The sequence below is a fragment of the Melanerpes formicivorus genome, unplaced genomic scaffold (assembly GCF_026170545.1).
Source record: "Melanerpes formicivorus ecotype bairdi unplaced genomic scaffold, bMelFor1.0.p_v2 SCAF_16, whole genome shotgun sequence".
Lineage (NCBI taxonomy): Eukaryota > Metazoa > Chordata > Aves > Piciformes > Picidae > Melanerpes > Melanerpes formicivorus.
The window spans coordinates 17,159,468-17,182,141 of NW_027142368.1; the positions used below are offsets into that span (position 1 = coordinate 17,159,468).

At 60.6% G+C, this 22,674-nt stretch overlaps 2 protein-coding genes across 2 annotated transcripts; both read right to left on the bottom strand.

Annotated features, from left to right (window-relative positions):
• Positions 1 to 869: 869 nt before the first annotated feature.
• Positions 870 to 2,433, bottom strand: CNTF (ciliary neurotrophic factor). Its single transcript, XM_068148450.1, has 2 exons — positions 2,317 to 2,433; positions 870 to 2,062 (listed from the first exon to the last, which is right to left on the bottom strand). Exons 1-2 carry the CDS (start codon positions 2,428 to 2,430, stop codon positions 1,589 to 1,591), a joined length of 588 nt encoding a protein of 195 aa, XP_068004551.1. The 5' UTR covers positions 2,431 to 2,433; the 3' UTR covers positions 870 to 1,588.
• Positions 2,434 to 3,580: 1,147 nt separating this feature from the next.
• ZFP91 (ZFP91 zinc finger protein, atypical E3 ubiquitin ligase) lies at positions 3,581 to 21,368 on the bottom strand. The gene is made up of 11 exons (XM_068148449.1): positions 20,626 to 21,368; positions 19,763 to 19,788; positions 14,579 to 14,806; positions 14,321 to 14,357; positions 13,211 to 13,300; positions 12,741 to 12,863; positions 9,396 to 9,446; positions 8,841 to 8,919; positions 8,454 to 8,568; positions 7,847 to 7,946; positions 3,581 to 7,128 (listed from the first exon to the last, which is right to left on the bottom strand). Exons 1-11 carry the CDS (start codon positions 20,967 to 20,969, stop codon positions 6,618 to 6,620), a joined length of 1,704 nt encoding a protein of 567 aa, XP_068004550.1. The 5' UTR covers positions 20,970 to 21,368; the 3' UTR covers positions 3,581 to 6,617.
• Between the last annotated feature and the right edge of the window lie 1,306 nt (positions 21,369 to 22,674).

The following is a 22,674-nucleotide window of genomic DNA, read 5'->3' on the forward strand; positions in this document are numbered from 1 at the left end:
ACAACACCAGGCACCACGAAACCGCCCGTGGCCAGCCTCCCCAGGGCCCTCCTTGCCTTGATGTGGACGATGGAGAGGGCAGGATGGGTGGCAGGGGCTCTGCGCCTCAGCGTCGCCCTTTGTCCTCCCACAGCGCCTGGGGCCCCCATGCCCATGCAGGCAGCAGTGCTGCTGGGGTGGGCGCTGTGCCCAGTGTCGCCACCACCCACCACAACAAAGGCTCTTTGTATGGGGCCAGCCAGGCACGTCCCCAGCCTCCTCCCCACCTCGTGCCCCGGCGTCCCTCTCCATTGCCTTCCCTCTCGCAGGCCGGAGAGGAAGGCAGGGCCGCACCAGGATGATGCACAGCCCCAGTCACCCTCTCCACCACCTCCTCTTCCTTCATCCCCAGCTCCTTCATCTTCCTTATGGCCTCCCAGCAGGTACCATCAGCCCCAGACCTCCCACCCCACCAGGACCAGAACCTCCCCTGGGGTAAGAGCAGTGTGGCCCAGGCTCTCTGGTGAAGCTGAGCCCCATTGTCCCACCTCTCCCAAGAAGTCACGTCACCCCAGCAGATCTCCCAGCCCTTTTATTCACTCTGCAGCCGGCAGCCATCACATCTATTCAGCAAGAAAACCACAGCCTGGGCAGCTGCAAAATGTCACAGCATTCCCCCTCACAGGGTAAGCATAGATATGGTTTGGGCTACTTAATCCTCTGTGCCATTTCCAGTCCCAAAATAACCCCTGGAGGCACAAGCCTCCTTGCAGAGAGTCTTCTGAATCACAGCCTTCCATTAAAAGCTCTTCTCCACTACTTGGAGTGCTTAAGAAATCCCCTCCTTATTGTACTCCCACACCCCCTCTCCCCCCCAAAAAAAGCCCCCAAGCAGTTAGAGCAGAAATTCAATGTGCAGAAAATGTGAGCCAGGAAGGAGAAAGGAGTCCATGTGAACATGGCCAAGTCTTGCATCTCACACCGGGGGGCAGGTCCCCAGCTTTCTTCCACTAGGCAAAATTCCTCTGTCCTTTTGCTCCTGCCTTGCCTCTGCAACAGCCCCAAGGCAGCTTCTCCCTGCCAGAGGCAGCATCTGGCCATAGCAGGCCAGGCAGCAACTGGATTTCAAAGGAAGCCCACTGAGGACCGCAGCCTCTTGGCCCTGGGGTAAAGACCAAAGCTGCTTCCCAGGGGATAATTCTGACCCTGCAGCAGGCAGAGTCAGAGCCACCCCTGAGGCTCACCCCACCTGGGTACCCCAGCTTGCTCCAGGGCAGAATGCATCATAGGATGTTAGGGGCTGGAAGGGACCTTTGAAGATCAAGTCCAACCCCCCTGCCAGAGCAGGACCACAGAATCTAGCACAGGACACACAGAAACACATCCAGATGGGTCTTGAAAGTCTCCAGAGACTGAGGCCCATGCCTCAGCTTCCCCCCAGGGAGTGGTACCAAAAGCATGAGGGGGGCCCAGGGGTTAGTGACTTGGTCCCTCCCACCTGCACCCCATCCTGAACAACTCTGTGCTGTCAGCAGCCCTCTGCAAAGGCTGCAAGGAGCCCCCTGCTATGCCCCAGCAGCACCCAAGCCCTCCCAACACACACCCAGCTTCAGGGGCTCTCATCCGGGCTGGGCAGCGAGCTGCTGCCCGGGCTGGGCTTGGCAAGCTGCCGCAGGTCCCGCGCGGACCTGACCGCCCACTGTGCCAGCTCCCGCAGCACCCCCAGGCCCCGCAGCTTCCTCTCGAACAGCCCCAGCTGGGAGGGGGGCGCCGGCACAGCCACCTCCTCGCTGGGGGTCCCACGGCTCTCCAGCTGCAGCAGCTCCTCCAGGTGGTAGGTGAAGGCTGAGACCTGGAGCAGGACAGCCGCCAGCGCCCGGCCCAGGGCAGTGTCAGCCTCACCCAGCTGCTCCTGCTGCTCCTCCAGCATCTGTGCCAGCAGTGCCCGGAAGGCTCTGTACGCTGCCAGGTTCTCCAGCAGCCGCTGGGTCCCCGTCTGCTCATCCCAGCGCTCCACCGCCGCCGCCGGCACGCCCTCCACCGCCGCCACGCTGGCCGAGGCGTCCAGGCCCTGCCACTCCACCTGCAGGGCACACGGCAGCTGGGTATCAGTGGTGAAAGACAGGAGGTCTCTCCAGGGATCAGCTCCAACGCCGGCCAGGAGGCACTCAGGCAAGGTGCCCAAGGTTTGCTCAAGGCCTCAGTACCAGCAGGGATTAATTTCCCACTTCCACTGGGGGCCAGCCCCTCGCGCCCCAGCACAGCCCCCAGTGCCAGCAGACACCCCAGCAGCGCCCCCCGCCCCGCCAGCGGGCAGAGGGGGCACAGCCAACTCACGTAAGTGTCCAGGAGGTCCATGACGTCCGAGCGCATCTTCCCGGCCAGGCGGATGCCTCTGCTGCAGAGGTCGCGGCGCCGGAGGCCGGCGGAGGGGCTGTCTGCCGCCGCCATGGCCGGGGCAGCCGTCACGGGCACCAGGCTCAGGGCACGGTGCCTGCCCAGCCCAGAGAGGACAATCCCTTGCTGAGCTGGTGCATTCCAGCGGAGAGCTCCGCTCACGCGTCCGCTGGCCTGGCACTACCCTCCTTCTGCGCCCGGGGGCTGGCACGGCGCTGCCAGTTCTCGCCTCTGGGATCAACAGCAACAGATTATTGCCCTCGTTCCCGCACCGCTCCTCCGAGAGCTCGCCCGTGATGGCCTTGCCCGCTGGCAGCAGGCTCCCAGCCCCGGCTCTGACCCCCTCTTCCCTCCCATCCACACAGCGAGATTAGCAGCACGCTGATCCCCCAGCTCACGCCACGGCGCCAGGAACCGCTGCCGGGAAGAGGCCAGCAGAGCCCAGGCGTTGCTCAACACCGCGGCCTGGGCCGTGGTGGGGCAGAGCACTGCGACCAAGGACGGAGGGGGAGTCCCTGGGCTGGGGATCCAGCACCGGCTGCAGCCTGGGCTGCACACCAAAGCACAGCAGAGGGCTGCAGGGGCCTGTCCTGCTCCTCTCCAGCCCTCTTATTTCCCCGTGGCTGCACGGCCCCGGGTACCTCGGGGTGCCCTTTCTGCAGGCAGAGGAGGAGGTCCCAGCCATTACCCCAGGGCAATGCTGGCCACCCCCTAGAGCAAACTGCATGCACCACGACAAAAACAGCCCTTCAGGTTGGTTCGGGTTTCTTTCCTCAGTATGTTTATTTTGGTTATGTATTACCCAGAGTAAGAGAAAGAACAGAAGAAAAACCAGGGGTTGAGAAGCAGTTTCCCTTTAGTATCACAGCAGCTGAGCCTTGCCCCAGCCTGGCTGGGACGCTGCCCCGGCCCCACCAAGGCCGAGCTCCCGGGGCCGGGGGCCAACCCAGCAGCATCGTTGCCACCTGGTGGCTACTGCAGAAAGTGCTGCTGAGCTCCGGAAGCCCCCAGCTGGAGCCGGCACAGCCCCCGGCCCCAACCCTGTGCGCTGGGGGCTCCCGGACCGAGGCCCCTGCCCGCACGCCGCTGCTCGAAGTGGCTACAGCGCCTGCAAGCTCCCCAGGGCACCGGGAGCAGGCGCAGGGCTCTGCACCCCCTCCATTCCCTCCCCGGGGAGGAGAACAAAAAATAAATACAGGGGGGGGAAAAATACAAAAAAGTTTATTGCAAACTACTACAATAATTTATTGAAGCAAACTGCATGCGAGTGAAGGAGAGACACCGAGGGCAGGAGGAGCTGCAGGAGGGCTGTGTCAGTTTTAGGGTCTCAAATGGGAGTGGGGAGGAAGCTACAGCAGCCCCTCCTGCACCAGGGGTTAGCAGGCTGTGGTTAGAGGACAGACAGGCAAGGGGCTGAGCCCAGGAAAAGGGGAAAAAAAGGGGGAGAGCTGAGAGGGGTGCATGGAAGGCCGAGGTGGGGAGCAGCAGGGACCAGAGGTGCCCAGGCTGGGAAGCAAAGGAGCTGCTCGGCTGCATCCCTGCAGCGTGGCTGATGGTAAACTCCTTGCTCTGCTCAGAGCTGTTGGGGCAGATGCAGACCAGGCAGCCTCCCTTGCCTCCCAGCCAGGTGCCAAGTGTTGCATCACCAGAGGTGAGCAAGCCCTTGACTCAAAAACATTTTAAGTGCCATCTCTCAGAAAACAAAACCCCAAGCTCTCCATTTAGTGTTCTGTGCCAGGCCCTGCCCGCCTGCACCTCCCGCGGGGCACGGGGGGAGGGCACGGAAAGCAGCTCCAGCAGTGGGGTCTGCAGTAAGCCTGGGGATGACTGTGGCCAACCTGCACTACACCAGCAGCACATCTGCTGCTGGTGGCAGGATCCAGGCCAGGAGAGATGCCAGTGCCACCACCACACCAGGGGGCTCAGACAGCCCCAAGCCTGCCCAGACAGAAGACCACACTGCTGGGGCACGGAAGCCCCCGAGGGGAGTTTGAACACATCTCTGCCGTGCTGCAAGGGAGCCACCTGGGAGCTACCTGCTGGAAACCACCCCAACCTGATCCAGGCCAGAAACTGGATCACCCCAGCTGCAGAAACTGCTTCAGTTTACCAAGGTACCACCATGGACCTGGCATTCACCCTTCCAGAGAGCCACGCTCAGGTACTGGGGCCCTCAGCCTCATCTCCAGGGGAGGCTCCTGGCCAGATGCATCTCCTGCAGGCATGGGAGTCATGCTGCTGCCAGGGTGCAGGAACGTGGGATGCCCACACCCAGGACGTAAGACACCAACCACGGTGGAAAACTGCTCAGCCACAAACCACCCCAACACCAGAAGTGTTTCAACTTGCCCTGACAAAGCTATCAGTGGAAAGGGGGAAAGGTGGTGGGGGGGGGGACAGCTCAGGACAAATGGCCTAATGAAAGCTGTCAGGTTTGGCCCACAGCTTCGTTTCCAGGCAGCAGAGGGGACAGAGTGGGTGTTCAGCGCCAGTTTCCTGTCAAGAGTCTCCAGTTAAGCTCCCTGGTTTATTGCCATCCTGCAGCCCCCAGGTACCCAATCCTGCCCAGCTGCTGGGTGCCACACACCGACCTAGCCAACCTTGTGCTCAACAAGATACCTCAGTTCTCTGCTCCCAACCACACAACCCAGAAACCAAGCAAACAGGAAAGAAAAGAAAAGAGCTCAGGTTGTCCTTCACCTCTTCCAAAAAACACTACGAATTCAAGGCCACTGAATCTCCACACACAACTCAGGTAAGAGCAGAAAGATCCAAGTCTCCATAGCAGACACATCATATCCTATGCAAACTTCTGCGAGGGCTCAGGGCTGCCCTGGCCACACCAGCAGACAAGGCTCCAACCGACAGGAAAGCACAGGAGAGAGGAGCTCTGAGACCGCGGCTGCAGCAGCCCCTCCCCCCAGGACAGGCCCGGGGCAGAGATGCTGAGAGCCCCTGCGTGCCCTGTCAGTCTACTGCCTTGGCTAAACAAGCCTGAGACAACCATAGCCCAGCCCTGCTTCTCTATCTTTGTTCTAGACCTGGAAAGAGAGAGGCAGAGCTGGAGGAGCTCACCCCCCAGCAGCAAGCAGCTCACCGCTGTCCTATGTCACGAGAACAAGCTCCTGGCTGATGTTCTTCCCTGACAGGCAGGGAGCAAGGGGGAGGCTTCAAGAGCACCGAACGCGGGGAGCTCGCCCCTAGCTGGGAGGTGGGCAAGAGCCAACCCTTCCATCCATCACTCACCGCATCCTCCTGCTACAGCGCTGCTGCAGAGCCTCCCAGCACCAGCAGGCTCCCCTCCAGGGGCTCTCCCTCTCCTCTGGAAAAGCTGAGAGACATCTGAGCCCAGAAGGCTGCCTCCAGCCCAGCTCTCCCAGCGACCTGCTCCCTGCAGCTCGCTAGTGCAAAGGAGCCTACCGGGAAGTAGCCCAAACGCCTTCCACCTCCACCCCCTAAGAACATAACTAAAAATACCGACCCTTTTTCAATCAATAAATAAAGGAATCTCGTTACCACAACACAAAAACGAAGCATGTTCAAAGTGCAAATTACTGTCGTCAAACTGGGATGCTCCTCCTTGCCTCTCCCACGCAGGGCTCCCGTAGCCCCCGGGCCTCTCCAAGCAAACATGATCTACGAGCCAGGGCGTTCCCTCCCCTCCACTTCCTGCCGCAGCCGGAGCCAGGGAGCGCGGCGGGGAGAGGGACGTGCGCCGCTTCACAGCTCGCCCTGCTGAGGGGGCCCTAAAGTGCCAAGCCAGACTCCCAGCCCTGGGAGGAAGAACCAGTCTGCGAGGACCAGAGTGCAGCAATGCATAGACGTTGGGACCGGGGGCCAGAGGGAGTCCTAAGAAACTTGTCCAGAGCGTATCAAACACTTCCTAGCTTGCGAGCGGTGCCACGCCAAGGAGCCAGAAAGGCTTTGGGGGAGAGTGAAGGGTCTCAGCAGTGCCCCCCCTTGCCCTGCACCGGGGAACGCCATCGCTCAGTCCGGCTCGCTCTGGTAACGGCAGCACCTGCCCCTTCCTACAGAGGAGCAGCGGGAGAGAGAGAGAAGTGGTTGGAAGAAAGAGGATGTGCTGTGATCCACACTGGAGGGGCGCAGACCCTTCGGTTATTTACTAGTACTGTAAGTTGTGTTGAACCTTCCTCTCTTTCAGTTCAGTCTCTGTTTCTCTGTTGTCTGGTTTCCTCTCTTTAAGCACAGCGTCCCAGCACCCGAGGTGCTCCCCACCCACACTAGGGTCCCGCGGAGTCTGAATCCTCGATCAGCACCTCCGTGGTGGCCCCCAGGATCTCCGTGTTCATCACCAGCCCCTCGGGGTTGGCGCTGCTGCCGCCGCCCACGAAGAGTTTGCCGTCGGCCACCAGGCTGACGCGCTCCGCCCCGCCGCAGTAGGGCTTCGGCATCCCGTCGGGGCCCAGCAGCAGGCACTCGGCGGGGGCGGCGCCGCCCAGGGGGTCGGGGAGCAGGGGCAGGCCCTGGCCGTCGGTGGGGGGCGCGATGGCCTCGGGGTTAGCGCCCAGGATGTCGGTGCTGGTGATGAGGGCGCCCGCGTTGGCAGCCAGCGCTTCGGCGATCAGCACCTCGGGGTGGCTCTTGGCCTTGTGGGCCACCACGCTGTCCTTCTTCTCGAACTTCTTGCCGCAGATGTTGCAGGAGAACTGGTAGAAAGAGTCTGCGTCGTGCTTCTTCATGTGCCAGTTGAGGGAAGCCTTCTGCCGGCAGGTGAAGCCGCAGATCTCGCACCTGGCGGAGGAGAAGGGGGAGGTCAGCGCAGGGGGACAGCCCCAGGGCCTCACCCAGGCGGCAGCAGCAAGGAGGCAGCACAAAGGAATCAGCTGGTGCCGGCCGCAGCCCTGCCAGCTCTGTCTGCAGCGGGCTGCGGTGACTCACAGCGGTGCGGAGACGCTGCCTCCAGGAGCAGGTGAGACAAGGGGCAGCTCACATGCCCCCAACTGAGGTGGGTCTGGAGAGCTGGGAGGCCAGGCTCCAGCCCTCAGAGCTGTCCCTGCACTCAGTGCAGCCCCAGAAAGCTGTACCAAGGGTCTGTTCAGGTTGAGAGAGAGCAGGCTGAGGGGAGACCTCACTGCTGTCTCCAACTACCTGAAAGGAGGTTGTAGAGGCTGCTGCTGGTCTCTTCTCACAGGAAATTAGTGAGGGAACAAGAGGGAATGGCCTCAGGCTGCCACTGGGCAGGTTTAGACTGGACATGAGGAAAATGTTTTCCAGGGCAAGAGTGGTCAGGGATTGGAACGTGCTGTCCAGGGAGGTGCTGGAGCCCCCAACCCCCGATGTGTTTAGAGGTGGTTTGGATGTGGTGCTTGGGGATAAGGCTTAGGGGTGAGCCTTGCAGAGTAGGGCTCTGGGTTGGACTTGGTGATCCTGAGGCTCTGTTCCAAGCTGGATGTTCCTGTGGTTCTGTCCCTCAAAGCAGGAGAGCAAGGGCCAGGCAAGAGGTACTCACTGCAAGGGCTTCTCGCCCGTGTGGATCATGCGGTGCACTGCCAGGTTATGAGAGCTCTTAAAGGCTCGGGCACAGTACTCACAGATGTAATCCCTTTGATCTAGAAAGCAACACCAGTTGGAGCATTACTTCCCTGCAGACCTGCTCCCCCTCCCAGCTCCCACATGCTGCAGGTAAAGCTGCCCAAGAAGCAGCAGAACTAGAAGTGCTGGGAGGCCAGCAGGCACAGCAGAGGAGGAGCTGTCTCACAGTACAGCCCAGCAGCTGGCTGGCAGAGTTAAAGCATGATTAAGACTCTCCTAAGAGCTAATTATCCATTCTGGCCAATACTGAAGGGCTAGCAAATGAGGTTAAAGCTTGGCTTGGTTTCTTCCCCTACACAGCTCCCAAGTGATAGTTGCCAGAGGGAGAGCTCAAACCTCTATGGCCTGTTCCTTTCATTTCCTTGCAAGACAGCAATCCAGAAGGACAGAACACCCTGCTGCTGCAAATTATCCCACCTGCCTTGGCTTTACTCTCCTCCAAAGCCCCAGAGGTTTTCCTGCCCTCCCTCTCCCTGCTCCCTGACCTGAAGAGCTTGCATCATCCCTTCCCTGCTTCCCTGTACCTGTGTGATGCTTGGCGTGCCGCAGGAGCTGCTTCTGGAGGCGGAAGAGCCGACCGCAGGAGGGGTGAGGACACACATACTTTTTCTTCAGCAAGTGCTGGTACTTTATGTGATGCTGTGAAGCAAGAGTGAAAGGCTGAAGACTCTTTACATGGCTAAGGGAACAGCTGAGACACAGGGAGCCCAGAGGGTCCCTCAGCAGACTCCGAGATGGACACCGGGCAGCAGGACAGGGACACACAGGGCCACAACTGATTACATCTACCATAAAGACAGTGTAGGGAAGGAGTGCCCCAGTGCCAGCCAATGGAGGACTGGCTTGCCTCTTCCAAATGGTCCTTCCCTGCCTCAACCCTTCATCCAGGAAGTGAAAAAGCCTTAACCAACCTGCAGGTACCGTGGGTGCGCCAGGACTGTGCCACAGCCTTCCATCTCGCAGCGCACGTACTGGATGGGAGGCTTCTTCCTAAGGAGGCAGCAGGGAGAGTGGCAGTGGTTAGCTGATGCAGCTGGAGCCAGGGCAGCAGCGAGATCCACGAGTGCCAGAGCAGCTTGGTGGTGGCAGAGCACAGGCTTACTGCTCCAGCTGTCCTCTTTGGGCTATGCTGATAAAGTCTCTGTCTGAGAGCTCCCTCTGCCCCTAGCACTACTTGAGGAGTCTCCCCGGAGCTGAGAACACCACAGGGGACACAGACTGCCCAGAGCCTTCTTTCTGGGCAATGCCAGGCCAGAGATCAACTTGGAAGTGGGGAGGGGGCGTGCTGATTCAGTTAGCTGAAACCAAACCCACCCCTAGAGGGAGAAGGGAAGGAGGGAAGTCAAAGCACAGTGCTTGTGCCTTGTGCACAAGTGAGAGCTTTGAGACAACCAACATATCTGTGCAGGATGCAGGGGAAGCAAGTCCTGAGGAGAGAGCTAAGCAGAGGGCACTCACTCACTCACCTCCTCTTGGGCAGCCTTGGACTTTTGTCATCCTTTCTCCTCCTTCCCCTCCTGTGACAAACAAGGTTACAGAAACAGAACTGAGAGCAGCTCCTTTACAACATCAGTGAGCAAGACTTTGTGAAGTGTGTGCTGGGAAGCAGGAGCAGGATGTGTGCAACACACTACAGTGCTCTCGTGCATTCGGAGCCTGGAAAGTAAGGCTGCACCCAGCAAGGCAGCTGCTGTGGATCCCAGACCAGGAAACACTCTGCTCAGAGCTGGGCAGGCTCCTCAAGCAGCTGAGCACCTGAGCCTCTCTGCAACCTGCTCCTGCAGGCTGCTCTCTGTGCAGCTGTGACCCCCACACCCCTGACAGCTTCTCTGCAGGACACTGGGTGCCACGTGGCAGACCTCAAACCAGCCCAAACCAGGCTGCTGCTGCAAGGCTACCAACCAGCTCTACTGCACAACACTTCTGAGCAGGGTTGCCTCTCTCCAAGGTGTCTCAGCTCACCATTCACCACCACACAGCTGCCAGCACAGGACAAGGGGCAGTGGATATGAACTGCAGCACAGGAGGTTCCACCCCAGCATGAGGAGGAACTTCTGCACTGTGAGGCTCACAGAGCACTGGAGCAGGCTGCCCAGAGAGGCTGTGGAGTCTCTTCTCTGGAGCCTTTCCAGCCCCCTCTGGATGTGTTCCTGTGTGACCTGTACTGGATTCTATGGTCCTGCTCTTGCAGGAGAGTTGGACTTGATGATCTCCTGAAGTCCCTTCCAACCCCTAACATCCTGTGCTGTGTTTCTCTCCTCTTGCTGTTCCTAAGCTGCTGCACATTGAGCTCTTTTCATTCTGTTGGAGATGGCTGCCTGAGGCTGGTGCTGATGTTGTTTGTGTCAGATGCTGCTGTGCATAATGAAACCTGTGCCCACTCTGAAAGCTTGGCTTGAATGCTGAGTGCCTGCTCAGCATCTTACTGGCATGGCTTTGCAATAAAGATGTCTCAGTATGGTCTGGAAAAGACTTCCATCAACCTACTGTAAGTGTCTCTGCAGCCACGTGAGCAAGCAGGCACCGTGCTCTGGGCAGGGCTGCTGCCTGGGAGCTGCATCCTGCACATCAGCAGAGCTCTGCTGAGGCACAGCAGAGATTCTGGTTTGCCCTGACAGGTGCACAACCTGCTGTGGTTAATGCAGAGGGCTGCAGAATAGCTGCTGGGTCATTAACCTCACTCCTCCTAGCTGTGCAGGTTGTTTTGCACCTGATGTGAAGTGTTAGGCAACAGAGCAGAGGAAGTGGGGAGCAGCAGCAGCTGTGGACTGTGGTGGCAAAGCTACCTGTTTGTAACACATGCTCTGGGAGCTGGAAGCTGGTGTGTGAGCAAACCACATGAAGGAAACCACAGGAATCTGCCTCTGACCTGCACTCCATTGATTTTTTTTGCCTTTTTTGCCTCCTCTCTGGAGCTTGCAGTTAATGAGGCAGCAGCCTGCCAGCTGTCTGCAGCAGGCACTCACACAAGCAGAATGCTGAGGGCTGATGTGCAGCCTGGAAAAGGCTGAATTTAATCCTAACAGCCAAAGTTGTTTGGACAGCTGCAGACTGAAAAGAAGAAAGAAAGGGCAGGCAGGGTGTGGGGCCTGGCTGAGGGCTTCCAGGAATGCCTTCCCCCCTGCCCTGTGCAGGAGAGCTGGTCACTTCCAACCACAGCCTGCTGGGCTGGGCCTGGCTGAGGCACAGGCTCACAGGATTCCAGGGGGTGGAAGGGACCTCAGGAGATCAAGTCCAAGCCCCCTGCCAGAGCAGGAGCAGAGAATCCAGCACAGGTCACACAGAGCACATCCAGCCAGGGCTGGGAAGGCTCCAGAGGAGACTCCACAACCTCTCTGGGCAGCCTGCTCCAGGCCTCTGGGACCCTCACAGTGCAGAAGTTCCTCCTCATGCTGAGCTGGAGCCTCCTGTGCTGGAGTTTATATCCACTGCCCCTTGTCCTATCCCAGGGCCCAGTGAGCAGAGCCTGGCCCTGTCCCCTCCCTCTTGGCCCTCAGCTATAGACAGATCCCTCTCAGCCTTCTCCTCTCCAGACTGCACAGCCCCAGGGCTCTCAGCCTCTCCTCCCCAGGCAGTGCTGCAGTCCCTTCAGCAGCCTTGCAGCCCTCCCTTGGCCTCTCTGCAGCAGATCCCTGTCCCTCCTGAGCTGAGGGCCCAGAACTGGCTGCAGCATTCCAGGTGAGGTCTCAGCAGGGCAGAGCAGAGGGGGAGGAGAACCTCCCTGGCTCTGCTGGCCACACTCCTCTGATGCACCCCAGGACCCCCTTGGCCCCCAGGCCCCATTGCTGTCCCATTCAGCACTTGTTGTCCAGCAGCACCCCCAGGTCCTTCTCCCTGGGGCTGCTCTCTAGCAGAGCCCCAGGCCCCAGGCTAGCAGAGGGAGCCCAGATTGCTCCAGGGGCTCTCAGAGGAAGGAAGTGCAGCAGCAGCTTTTGTGTACTTTCCACTCAACAGCTTTTTGTGTTTTGAACTCAGCACCCCAGAGAGTGGCTGGGACAGGCACAGCAGCACAGCCTCCCTCAGCTGCCAGAAGGGAAGCCTCAGTGCTGAGCTCCAGTGGCAGCACACCCAAAGGTTCTCCAAGCACCAGAGACTGACTAGGAAGCAAAAGTTTCTGGTTTCACTTCTCCAAAATGAGGAGAACACAGCTGGCTGTCCTGAGCCCTGGCATGTTGGGCCCCAGTGCAGGAGGAGGACATTAACCAGGTGCCACAGAATGGTCTAGGCTGGAAGGGACCTCCAAAGCTCATCCAGTGTGCAGGGCTGGAGCAGCTCTGCTCTGAGGCCAGGCTGAGGGAGCTGGGGGTGTTCAGCCTGGAGAAGAGAAGGCTCCAGGCAGACCTCAGAGCAGCCCTCCAGTACCTGAAGTGGGCTACAGGAAGGCTGCAGAGAGACTGCAAAGGCCTGAAGGTACAGGGCCAGGGGCAATGGCTTCACACTAGAGAAGAGCAGATGGAGATTGGATATCAGGAAGAAGTTCTTCACTATCAGGGTAGTGAAACACTGGACCAGGCTGTCCAGGGAGGTGCTTGAGGTCCCTTCCCTGGAGATACCCAAGGTGAGGCTCAGCAAGGCCCTGGGCAGCCTGATCTAGTTGGGGCTGCCCCTGCTGGCTGCAGGGGGCTGGACTGGGTGACCTCTGGAGGTCCCTTCCAGCCTGGACCATTCTGTGACTCTATCAGAACAAAGGCTTCTGCCTCATTGTCTTTCAGGAGCAGAGGAGGAGGAGGGAAGTCACCACCCCCACCACACTGACACAGAAGCAAGGCTGCCAAAGGAACACCACTCTGCATAACTGCACTGTGCCTTACTTCCTCGGTGGCTCCTCATCCTCCTGGAACTCGCTCTCTTCTTTCACTTCTACTTTGATCTCTTTCTGCTTCTCTTTTTCCTCCTTCACCTTGCTAGCTTTTCTCCTCTGCTTTGGTGCTTCCCTGCAAAGACATAAACACAACAGATTGCTCCAACACCCTTCCCATTGGCTGCTTTTTGGAAGCATTTAAGCAACAAACCCCCCCTGGAGCTACACTCAGCTCTGTTTATCCAAGCCCCACTTCCAAGCAGAACTCTGAGCAAGGATTAATATAGAACTTGGCAGGCAGCAGGGCTCTCCAGGCTTCAGTCTGCCAGAGAAGCAGCATTCAGGAAGCACTCAGCCCCCTGGGAGCCTTTCCACCTCTGCAGCTAGCACAGGTGCTTTGGGTCACAGAGTGCTCCTTAGCCAGGATGTCACTTGGGCTGTCTGTGTCTGCAGGCACAGCAAAGGCCTAACCCAACTCACTTCTCCAGGTGGGGCCGGTAAGTCTCATCCCTTGGATCATCTTTGAAGGGAACTTCTTCCTCACTGATGAGCATCTCCTCCTCATCCTCACTGTTGGGAGGGGAGAAAAACCAAGAGAAGAGAGGACTTTACACAGTTCAGACTGGAGCAGAGCCCCAGGATCACCAAGTCCAGCCAGAGCCCTGCTCTGCAAGGCTCACCCCTAAGCCACAGCCCCAAGCACCACATCCAGACCACCTCTAAACACCTCCAGGCTTGGGGACTCCACCACCTCCCTGGGCAGCACATTCCAAGCCCTGACCACTCTTGCCATGAAAAAGCGTTTCCTACTGTCCAGTCTGAGCCTGCCCAGTGGCAGCTTGGGGCCATTCCCTCTTGGTCCATCACCAATGACCTGTTAGAAGAGAGCAGCAGCAGCCTCTCTGCAAGCTCCTCTCAGGTAGTTGCAGATGGCCAGGAGGTCTCCCCTCAGCTTCCTCTGTTTCAAATCAGCCATCCCCAGCTCCTTCAGTTGCTCTTCATCACATTCATTCTCCAGGCCCTTCCCAGCTTCCTTGCCCTCCTCTGCACTGCCTCCAGCACCTCCACAGCTCTCTTGGACTGAGGTGCCCAAAACTGGACACAGCACTCAAGGTGAGGCCTCACCAGAGCTGGGTCCAAGGGGACAATCCTCTCCCTGGCATCAACAGCTTAAGCACTGCTGCAAGAATATTCCTGCCTCATCCCCTAGGGCAGGAAAAGCACTGCTCCACAGCACTGTCTCACCCAGCATGACCTTGGAGAGCTAACAGCTTGCACTGACTAAGCAGCACAATGACAGCCAACAGAGGCTGGGCAGAGCAGTCCCCTCTGTGTGCCCACCTACCCACAGCCCCTGCTCCCGAGGCAGTAAAGGCAGCAGGGGCAATGCCCAGACCAACCCTCACTGCCCACTCCCCCACAGTGCCCCCTGGGATCCAGACTGAGAATACAAAGATCCAGGACTGAGCAAGACCAGAGCTGCTGCCCAGCCCAGAGCCTTCCACAGGGGAAACAAAGCAGGGCCCCCGAGACGAGCTCCTCCCCCCGAGGAGCAAAGCAGAGGGCAAAGGGCTCCGGGGTGGCTCCTACCTGAGGCCAGCGGGAGACTGATGTCCTTCTGTGACCTCTGCAAGGAAAAGGCACCGTCAGGTCTCAGCTGTGCTCGCTGCAGGGGGCTCAGCCAGGCACCTCTGCTGCCAAGCGGTGCCAGGAGCGCCGGCGGCAGAGGGCTCTCCCGGGCGGTGCCAGCCGCGGGCGGTGCCAGCCGCGGGCGGTGCCAGCCCCACCCCCGCTGCCCTCGAGGGCTGCCCGGCCCTCGCTCCCTGCGGCACTGTGCTTCCCACCTACCGTACTCCAGCTGGTCTGCGTTGGGCTCCGACTTGCAGACGAGCTGCAGGGAGGCAGCCTTGGGCCTGGCCGCCCGCGGGAGCTCAGGGTCGCGCTGGCGCCCGGCGGCTGCCCTGCTGCTGCGCCAGCTCCGCCCGGGCCTGCCGGTGCCCCCGGGGGAGCCCTGGCCGGGCGCGCCCGGGACCTCCTCCTCCTCCTCCTCCTGCTCCTGCTTCTCTTCTTTGGGATCTGAAACACCCAGGGCAGTCTCTTCAGGACAAGCAGCACACCTCCTGCCGGCGGCTCGCACCCCCTGCCCTTGCGCAGCACCCAGCGGCATCGGCTGCCCGCCCCGCCGGGAGCCAGGCAGGGCACACCCCGGGGGCAGCCCCAGCAAGCCTCCGGTAAAGCTCTCACCACAGCCCCTGCTGCCCCCAAGTAAGGATGCAAAGGTTTCAAACCTCCCCCTGGCAAAGGCAGATGCCAGGGGCTGGGAGGGGCCTCTGCCAGAGCAGGAGCAGAGCGTCCAGCACAGGGCACACAGAGCACATCCAGAGGGGGCTGGGAAGGCTCCAGAGCAGGAGACTCCACAACCTCCCTGGGCAGCCTGCTCCAGGCCTCTGGGACCCTCACAGCACAGAAGTTCCTCCTCCTGCTGAGCTGGAGCCTCCTGTGCTGCAGTTCCTATCCATTGGCCCTTGTCCTACCCCGGGGTGCAGCTGAGCAGAGCCTGGCCCTGTGCCCCCCCTCCTGACCCCCAGCCCTCAGACATGTATTAAGTCCCCTCTCAGTTTTCTCCTCTCCAGGCTGAACAGCCCCAGGGCTCTCAGCCTCTCACAGGGCAGGGCTCCAGCCCCTTCAGCATCCTTGTAGCCCTCCCTTGGACTCTCTGCAGCAGCTCCTGAACTGAGGAGCTCAGAACTGGATGCAATATTCCAGGTGAGGTCTCACCAGGGCAGATATTTACTGTCTCTGATCTCTAAGCACAAGAGAGACACTCCTGAACCTCAGCATCTGCTTGATGACAGACTAGCTTCAAACCTGGGCCATATTAGAAGCCAGGCTGGGAGAACCCCCCAAACACATAATTAACCAGGCCTGGCCACCTTGTAATTGCCCTGAGGGATCTGAGCCGGATGCTCCCAGCCTCATGCTCAGGCCAAAGGCGTCACGAGCACTGCCAGCCCAAGGTCTCTGCACTCATTTACAGCTTCTGCAGGTGGCTTCTTTCTGGCTGGTGGCTGAGCTCCAGCCATGGGTTGGCAAGAGAACAGAACTGGCTAACATGTTTGCATGTGAGCAAGCTCCTCCCTTAGAGCCAGCATCTCCAGGCCCTCCTCCACAGCACTGCCCTCAAGCCACTCATCCCCCAGCCGGGATCGAGGCCAGGGGCTGCCAGGGCCCAGGTGCAGGACCTTGCCCTTGGTCTTGCTGACCCTGATGAGGTTCAGAGGAGCCTGATTCTGGAGTTCCCCCAGGCCTGAGCAGAGTGATGTGAACTCTGTGGTGAACAGCAGGTGGGACCAGGGGGATCCTGAGGTCTCTCCCAACACGAAATCTGCACAGCAAGCCTCTTGAGCCCAAGGATCCTTTCACTTGCAGCATGTAGTCTGCTTTGGGTGACTCATTCCCCAGCCCTTGATTAACAGAGTGGGAACAGGCACCACCTGACTGCAACACAGGATGCTGAGGCATCACAGTGTCACTGTAGAGCAGCAACCAAGGCCAGTGCCTTGCACATGTGAAGCCTCTCCACCGTCAGGGCACGAACTGCACTGACCTGCACCCCTCCTGACTTCCTGCTGTAGCAGACCCAGCTGAGCTGTGACTGCTTTACCTTTGCAGTCCTAGCTGTGAGCACCTCCAGGGCTTTGGGGCTTTCCTGGAAAGCTAAATCAAACCCAAAGGCAGCTGAAACCCTCCTCCCAGAAACCTTCCCCTCACCCCATGCCCTGCTGCCAGTGCCAGCACACACAGCTGCCTGCAAGAGGCCTGCCCCCCTCAGTCAGGCACTCAGCTGAAGATCTCTGAGCAAGGGATTTTCACAGCTCCTTGGGGTGTTGAGAGAGACCTCTGCCAGGACACATTTCTACAGAGTACACCACTCCCCACTCTGCTTCACTGCTCTGCAGTGAAGGTGGTCAAGGAGCCTTCCCCACAAGATCCTTCCTCCTTTTTGCTTCTTCCTCTGCCTCAGCATGGCTCTGAACAACCTGATCTGGTGTGGGGTGTCCCTGCCCATAGCGGGGGATTGGAGCTGGATGATCCCTGAGGTCCCTTCCAACCCTGACAGTTCTGTGATTGTGACCTCCCTCTCTTGACATTGCCAAAAATACCCCAAAAAGGCCTCAAGGCCAACAGAAATGACAACCTGAAAGCCCAGAGGAAAAGTAAGCTGCCCAAACCAAAGCTGCACATCATCTGCTCTGCACAGCTCCAGCAGAGCAGCAGCAGGCACACACAGTCTGAGTGTTCACTCATGGGATGACACCTTTGCCTTCCAACCCCACCCTCCTCCTCCTTACTGTGGCAGGAGCAATCTCCTCCCAGCCTGCAGCTCCAAAACCTCAGAGACAAAGCACAGATGGAAGGCAACACAAAGACAAAGGCAGAGGGGCTCCAGCACAAGCACAAACCTGGCAGCACCTCTGTAAGCAGCACTCCCTGCAGGACAGGCACCCAGCCTGGGCTCCCAACTGCTGCAGACAGAAACTCCCCTCAGAGCCTCTGGAGCGATCAGCAAACAGCAGAGGCAAAACAATCTCACTGAAGCAAGAGTGGATGAGAGTTTGCAGCTGGTCTGGAGGCAATGCTGAAGTGGATTTTGCTTGGCTGCTGACCTGACTGTGAGCCACACCAGGCACTGGGGTGGAAGCAGGGGCAGGACATTCACTGAGCTCTACCCCAGTCACTAAAGCTACCCAGGCCTAACCCAAATGAAAGAACACACAGAGCAGCTTGGGAAGCCAAATGTGAATTCTGCTGCTGCTACATTGCCTGACTCCAGCCCCATCAATTATCTGAGCAGCTGAGGGGAAAGGTTCCACTGCTGCAGCTGAAGTGCCTGCAGAGGAGGGAAAGGTTTGCCACTGCAGGGCTGAGCAGGGCCAGACAGGGAGTGCAAGCAGCACCACAGCCCAGCTCTGACACCACACACACCTGTAGCCTCCCCAGAGCCTCCCCACCACACCTGCACACTCAAACCTTTGTGTTGGTGCTCCCAAGCCAAGGAGAGCCCCTGCCCCCCTGGCCCAGCAGCACAGATTCAGCCAGGGCTGCACACACCACAGCCAAGCAGAGCTGGGCAAGGACCTGGGGGGGCTGCTGGACAGCGAGTGCTGCATGGGACAGCAATGTGCCCTGGTGGCCAAGAGGGCTGCATTCAGAGAGTGTGTCCAGCAGAGCCAGGGAGGTTCTCCTCCCCCTCTGCTCTGCCCTGCTGAGACCTCAGCTGGAGCACTGCAGCCAGCTCTGGAAAGCTGCAGCTTGCTTACACCTGAGCAGGCTGCTTCCAGCTCTTGTGCTACAGGCACAAAGGAGGCAGTGGGAAGGAAGTCTCCCTCCTGCAAAGTGCCTGATCTGTCTGAGGAAGGCACTTCATGTGCTCTGCCTCATGCCTTCCCCAGCAAGCACAAGCATGGTGCAGCCACCTCCCCCCTGTGCAGCTGGAGCACAGAGGCACAGCTTTCTCACCTCTGGTTTTAAAGGCTGGAGGGGAAGAACCAAACCAATCAAACCAAACCCAAAATCACCAAAGCAGATTTCCTGTGGGCTCCTCAGTGACAGCTTCCATCCTGACTGGGAGGCTCAGCATTTAAAAGGGAGCCCCAGAGCTGAGGAAATCCCTCTCCCACTCTCACATTTAAGGGCAGCTGAGTTTCCCAGAGCCTGAAGCTGAAAGCCTAGAATGGGAGGAGTGCAGAGAGCCCCAGCTGGGGGCAGAGCCAGCCTGGCATTTGCCGTTTCCAAGCATGGCCCAGGGAGGAGTGGGGTTAAAATGGAACTCTTCTGCCCACTCCTCCACCCCACCACATCAACATTTCTCCTGAAGGGTGCCCAAGGCACTGGACTCCCCACTGAGCTGTGATGTTGACACTGTACATTAGGTGATGACCCCAGGCCTTCTGACACATGCCTGCAACTGTGCCTCGGCCCAAGGGGTTGAACCTCTCTCACACTGAATCCTCTGCCCACCCTCCATGCAGCAAGAGCCAAATGCACACCAGTGGGGCCTGTGCTAAACACACACTGCCTAATCCTGCACCAATCCACCTTGCCAGCCAGAATGCTGATGGCTTTCAACACTGGCATGGCTTGAGCTGCACCTGCTGTGACTCAAACCAGCACAAACCCCCAAGGGAAGAAAGAGTGACTGAAGTAGCAGACCAGAAGGCACCCTTCAAGACACAGATGCCTGCAAACAACAACTGAGCAGCTCCAGCAGAAAGGTGAAGCCATTTGCACAGGTGTCTGACCTTCCCTCCTCACCACTTCACTCCTGTGACAATTCTCTAGGGCCAGCACTACACAAAGCCTTTCACTGGAGCTGCTTCAAAGCCATCACTGCACGAGGAGCAAAGCCCAACAACGTCTTGTTTGGACAGGAAGCTGTCAAGTGGAGAGGCAGAGCTCACATGGCTGGCACTGGCAGCACAGAAGTCCTGCTCCTGGCTGCATGCCCCCCAGCTGGGGCTCTCTGGGTTACACTCCTCAAGCTGCTCTCTCCTCTTCAGAACTCTCCTCTTCCATCCTTGGAGGCACAAGCACAAGAAATTCACCACCCACCAAAGCCAGAGCATGGCAAGGGCAAACACTTGAGCACTCTTACTTCAAGACCTCTTTTCACTTGTCTCTTAAGGACCCCCACCTGTGCTTTAAGGCCAGCAGCACTGATAGGAGCCCTGGGTCTGCTGCCTCCTGAGAACCACTGCATAACAAGAGCTGTCAAATGGTGTGGCCTCAACCTCCCCCAGCACAGCAAAGCCCTGCTGCTTCTCTAACAGAGTCACTTTCTACACACTGAGCACAAGCAGCAGCAGCTTACTGCAGCTCCAGAGTCCTGACAGAGACCTTGGGGGAAAAAAGAGCCAATCATCAAGCAACAAAACAGCCTTTAAAAGGGCTCCAAGAGATGCCTGGCTGCCTTTGTGGGAAGGCTCTGACTTTCTGGGGGGAATACAACAGTAAGAGTGACTTAGCTCTTACCTTTGCCAGCTGCTTTATCTGTGCACCTGAAAAAAAAAGCACAAAACATCAGCACGAGAGGAGAGCTCCCAGAACATGAGAGGAGAGCTCCCACAGCACGAGAGGAGAAACAAGAAAATGGATGATGCTGAGAACCAACCCTGGCTCCCACCTGGGGGCAGCCCCATTGCCACCTTCTCAAATCACTGCTTTCAACCCCAGAAAGCAGGAGGGCCTGCCTCAGCCAGAAAAAGTTGAGGTGAGCTGGAGCAATAAAGCAGCAGAAGCCCTCTCTGGCCCACAGCAAGCCTGACTGGGAGAGGCTGCGGCCAGAGGAAGGCAGCTCAGCTCAGCTCAGCTCCACACCAAGTGCCCCAAGCACCCTGGCGCAGGTGACTGCAGCGGGGACTGCTCTGCTCCTCCCGAAAGCAGGCAGCAGCGAGATGCTGTCACCTTCTCCAGGAAGCCAAAGGCCGGCACCGCCTTCAGCCATGCCTTGGGGCAGACGGGGCCAAAACAAGCTGGAGGCCGAGGAGCAGGGAGGAAGGCAGATGCTCTTCCCGAGCACGCTGCGCGGCCGGCGGCTCTCAAGGTGCTTCGGTTCGCTCACAGCCGAAGGCACGCCTGCCGCACCAGGCAGGGCGGCCGGGAGCCGCTGGCACTTGGGACACTGCGCTCCTCGGGCAGGGACCGGTGGGGCCGGCCCGCAACAAAGAGGCACAGCGCCGGGGCACCCCCCGACGGAAGCGGGCCCCGGGGCCTAGGTGCCCCCCGAACGGGACAGAGGAGAGGCCACTCGTCCAGGGCAGCTTCCCAGCCTCCCCCCGCCCCGATCGCGACCCCAGGGAGAGCGGGGACCAAGCCCGGTGCCGCAGGGCACTCACCCGGCCCGAGAGGCCTTCTTGGCCGCGGGTGGCGTTTCGGCGGCGAGCTGCTCGGCGGCGGGGCGGGCCCCGGGGCTACTCCGCCGGCGCCGAGGATACTCGGCCTTACGACGGCGAGAAACGGCGGCGGCGGCGGCTCCCCCCGCGGCCGAGGCGGCAGCGGCCCGGCCCCGTTCCCGGCCGCCCCTTAGCACACGGCTGCCTCCAGACTCCTCCCCTTGATCGGCGGCGGCCAGGGGCGGACGGCGGCGGCCCGAAGGCGGCGGCCTCTCAGCCGCCGCCGGCGGGCCTTGGGCAGGTGGCTGCTCCTCGGCGCCCGCCGGCTCCTCGGTGCCCGCCGGCATCGGGGCGGCGAGCGGCAGGACCACAGCTACGCCTGCGGGCTCCACCCTCCCTCCCGCCAAACCTCACCTCGCCCGCCTCGGCCGCGCCCAATCACCGCCCACCGCCCACCTCCGCGCGGGGGAGCCAAGGACACACCTCCTCCCGCGCCCGCCAATACGCGGGCGGGAAGCGCGGGATAGCCACGCCTCCCAGCTCCGCCTTCTCCTTCCCGCGATCCTCCCGCCCGTCTCCTCCGCTCGCGCACCGCCTGGCCAATAGGCTGCCCGATTGCGACAGGGCCCGCCCCCTCCGCTGCCGTGCGGCCAATCAGCGGGCCACGCCCCGCGCGCCCCGGGCGTGCGCCACGCCGCGCAGGCGCCGCTAGGGCCACCGCGCTCGCTCTCCCACTCCCCCCCCGGCCGACCCCGCCGCGGCGCCCACCCGAGCGCGGCCCCTTCAGCTGCCGCTCCGCCGGCCCGCCGCCCGGCTCGCCCCTCCGCCGTGCGTCCGCCACGGGGCGCTCGGCGCTGCCAGACTCCCTACCGCCGCCGCTGCCTTGCGCCCCTCCGGCTGCCCCCAGGTCCCGTCACCCTGCGGGCGAGGCCTGGCAGGGAGAGCCGTTCGTCCCCAGCCCCGCGCGGCCGCTCCCTGCCGCAGGGCTGCGACGCCGCTCGCGGTTCCGGCGAGGCCTGGCGGCGGAGCCTGCTTTTGGCTGTCGCTTCTCCTTTAAGAAAAAAAAAACCGCCCCGTCGGGCGGCGGGTGAAAGTCGGTGACAAAATGGCGGCCGGCGCAAAGGGGGCGGGGCTTGGCTGTCCCGCACCGCCCTCTTCCGTCCAGCCTCCGCGCATGCGCGCTGCTTGCCGGGAGATGTAGTTCCCGGCGGCGGAGGCGGTGCGGCGCAGCCGGAAGCGGCCGCGGGGCGGGCTGGGAGGCAGGATGGCGGCCGGCGGGCGCGCCCCGGCGGCGCCCCTGCGGCCGCAGGATCCCCGTCACGGATGAGCACGACCGTTGCGTCCTCTGCCTGGGAGCGGGCCACGGCCCGCGGGGTCTGCGCCGCTCGGCTGCGCGGGAAGCAGCTCCGCGCCCTGCTGCGGGCCCGGCCCGGCGCTGCCACTGACCTGCTCCCGGCGCGGCTGAGCTGCGAAGGGGAAAGCCACCGAGCGCCGGCATGATCTGGCCTGCGCGGCCCCGGGGCAGGGCTCGGCGCCGCAGCCGGTGACGCCGCTGTGCCTGCCGGCAGAGCCCGGGGGAGCAGCTCCGCTGGGGCAGCCCGCGCTGCCCTCTCCAGAACCTGAGCTGCCGCCCCAGGGCACCGCTTGGGCAGTACCTGACGAGGCAGACTCCCCCCAGAGGAAGCACTGTCCTGGGAGAGCCAAGCAGAACCCAGAAGCTGCCAGCCCACAAGGGCTGAGGCCACCACCACCTTCGGGCGGTTCTGGGTCCCAGCCTCCACCCCATGCCCTCCACGCTCTGTCGGGACCAGAAGAGCCCTCTGGGGATTCCCGGTGGCTGGGCAGGCTCTCTGACCTGGCCAGATCCATCCTCCTCATTGCCGAGGCTGCATCAAGACCCCGCAAGCAGCCTTCAGAAGTGGCTGCAGAGCCTTTGGTGAGCTCCAGTGCATGCAGGATGCTTCCAGAAGCAAGGACACCCTCTGGATCTCAAGAGCTGTCCTTCCCCTGGGCGAAGGAGTCACCTCCAGTGGGACACCCTTTCTGCCAGCA

Bases quoted from the DNA above. Each gene is read 5' to 3' on its own strand.
- CNTF (XM_068148450.1), bottom strand. From the start codon at position 2,430: ATGGCGGCGGCAGACAGCCCCTCCGCCGGCCTCCGGCGCCGCGACCTC. The intron at 2,063-2,316 runs GTGAGTTGGCTG...TGTGCCCTGCAG, and splicing joins TGGACCTCCTGGACACTTAC to GTGGAGTGGCAGGGCCTGGA.
- ZFP91 (XM_068148449.1), bottom strand. From the start codon at position 20,969: ATGCCGGCGGGCACCGAGGAGCCGGCGGGCGCCGAGGAGCAGCCACCT. The intron at 13,301-14,320 runs GTAGGAGCCACC...CCCTCCCAACAG, and splicing joins CAGTCTCCCGCTGGCCTCAG to TGAGGATGAGGAGGAGATGC. The intron at 12,864-13,210 runs GTGAGTTGGGTT...ATGTCTTTGCAG, and splicing joins TACCGGCCCCACCTGGAGAA to GGAAGCACCAAAGCAGAGGA.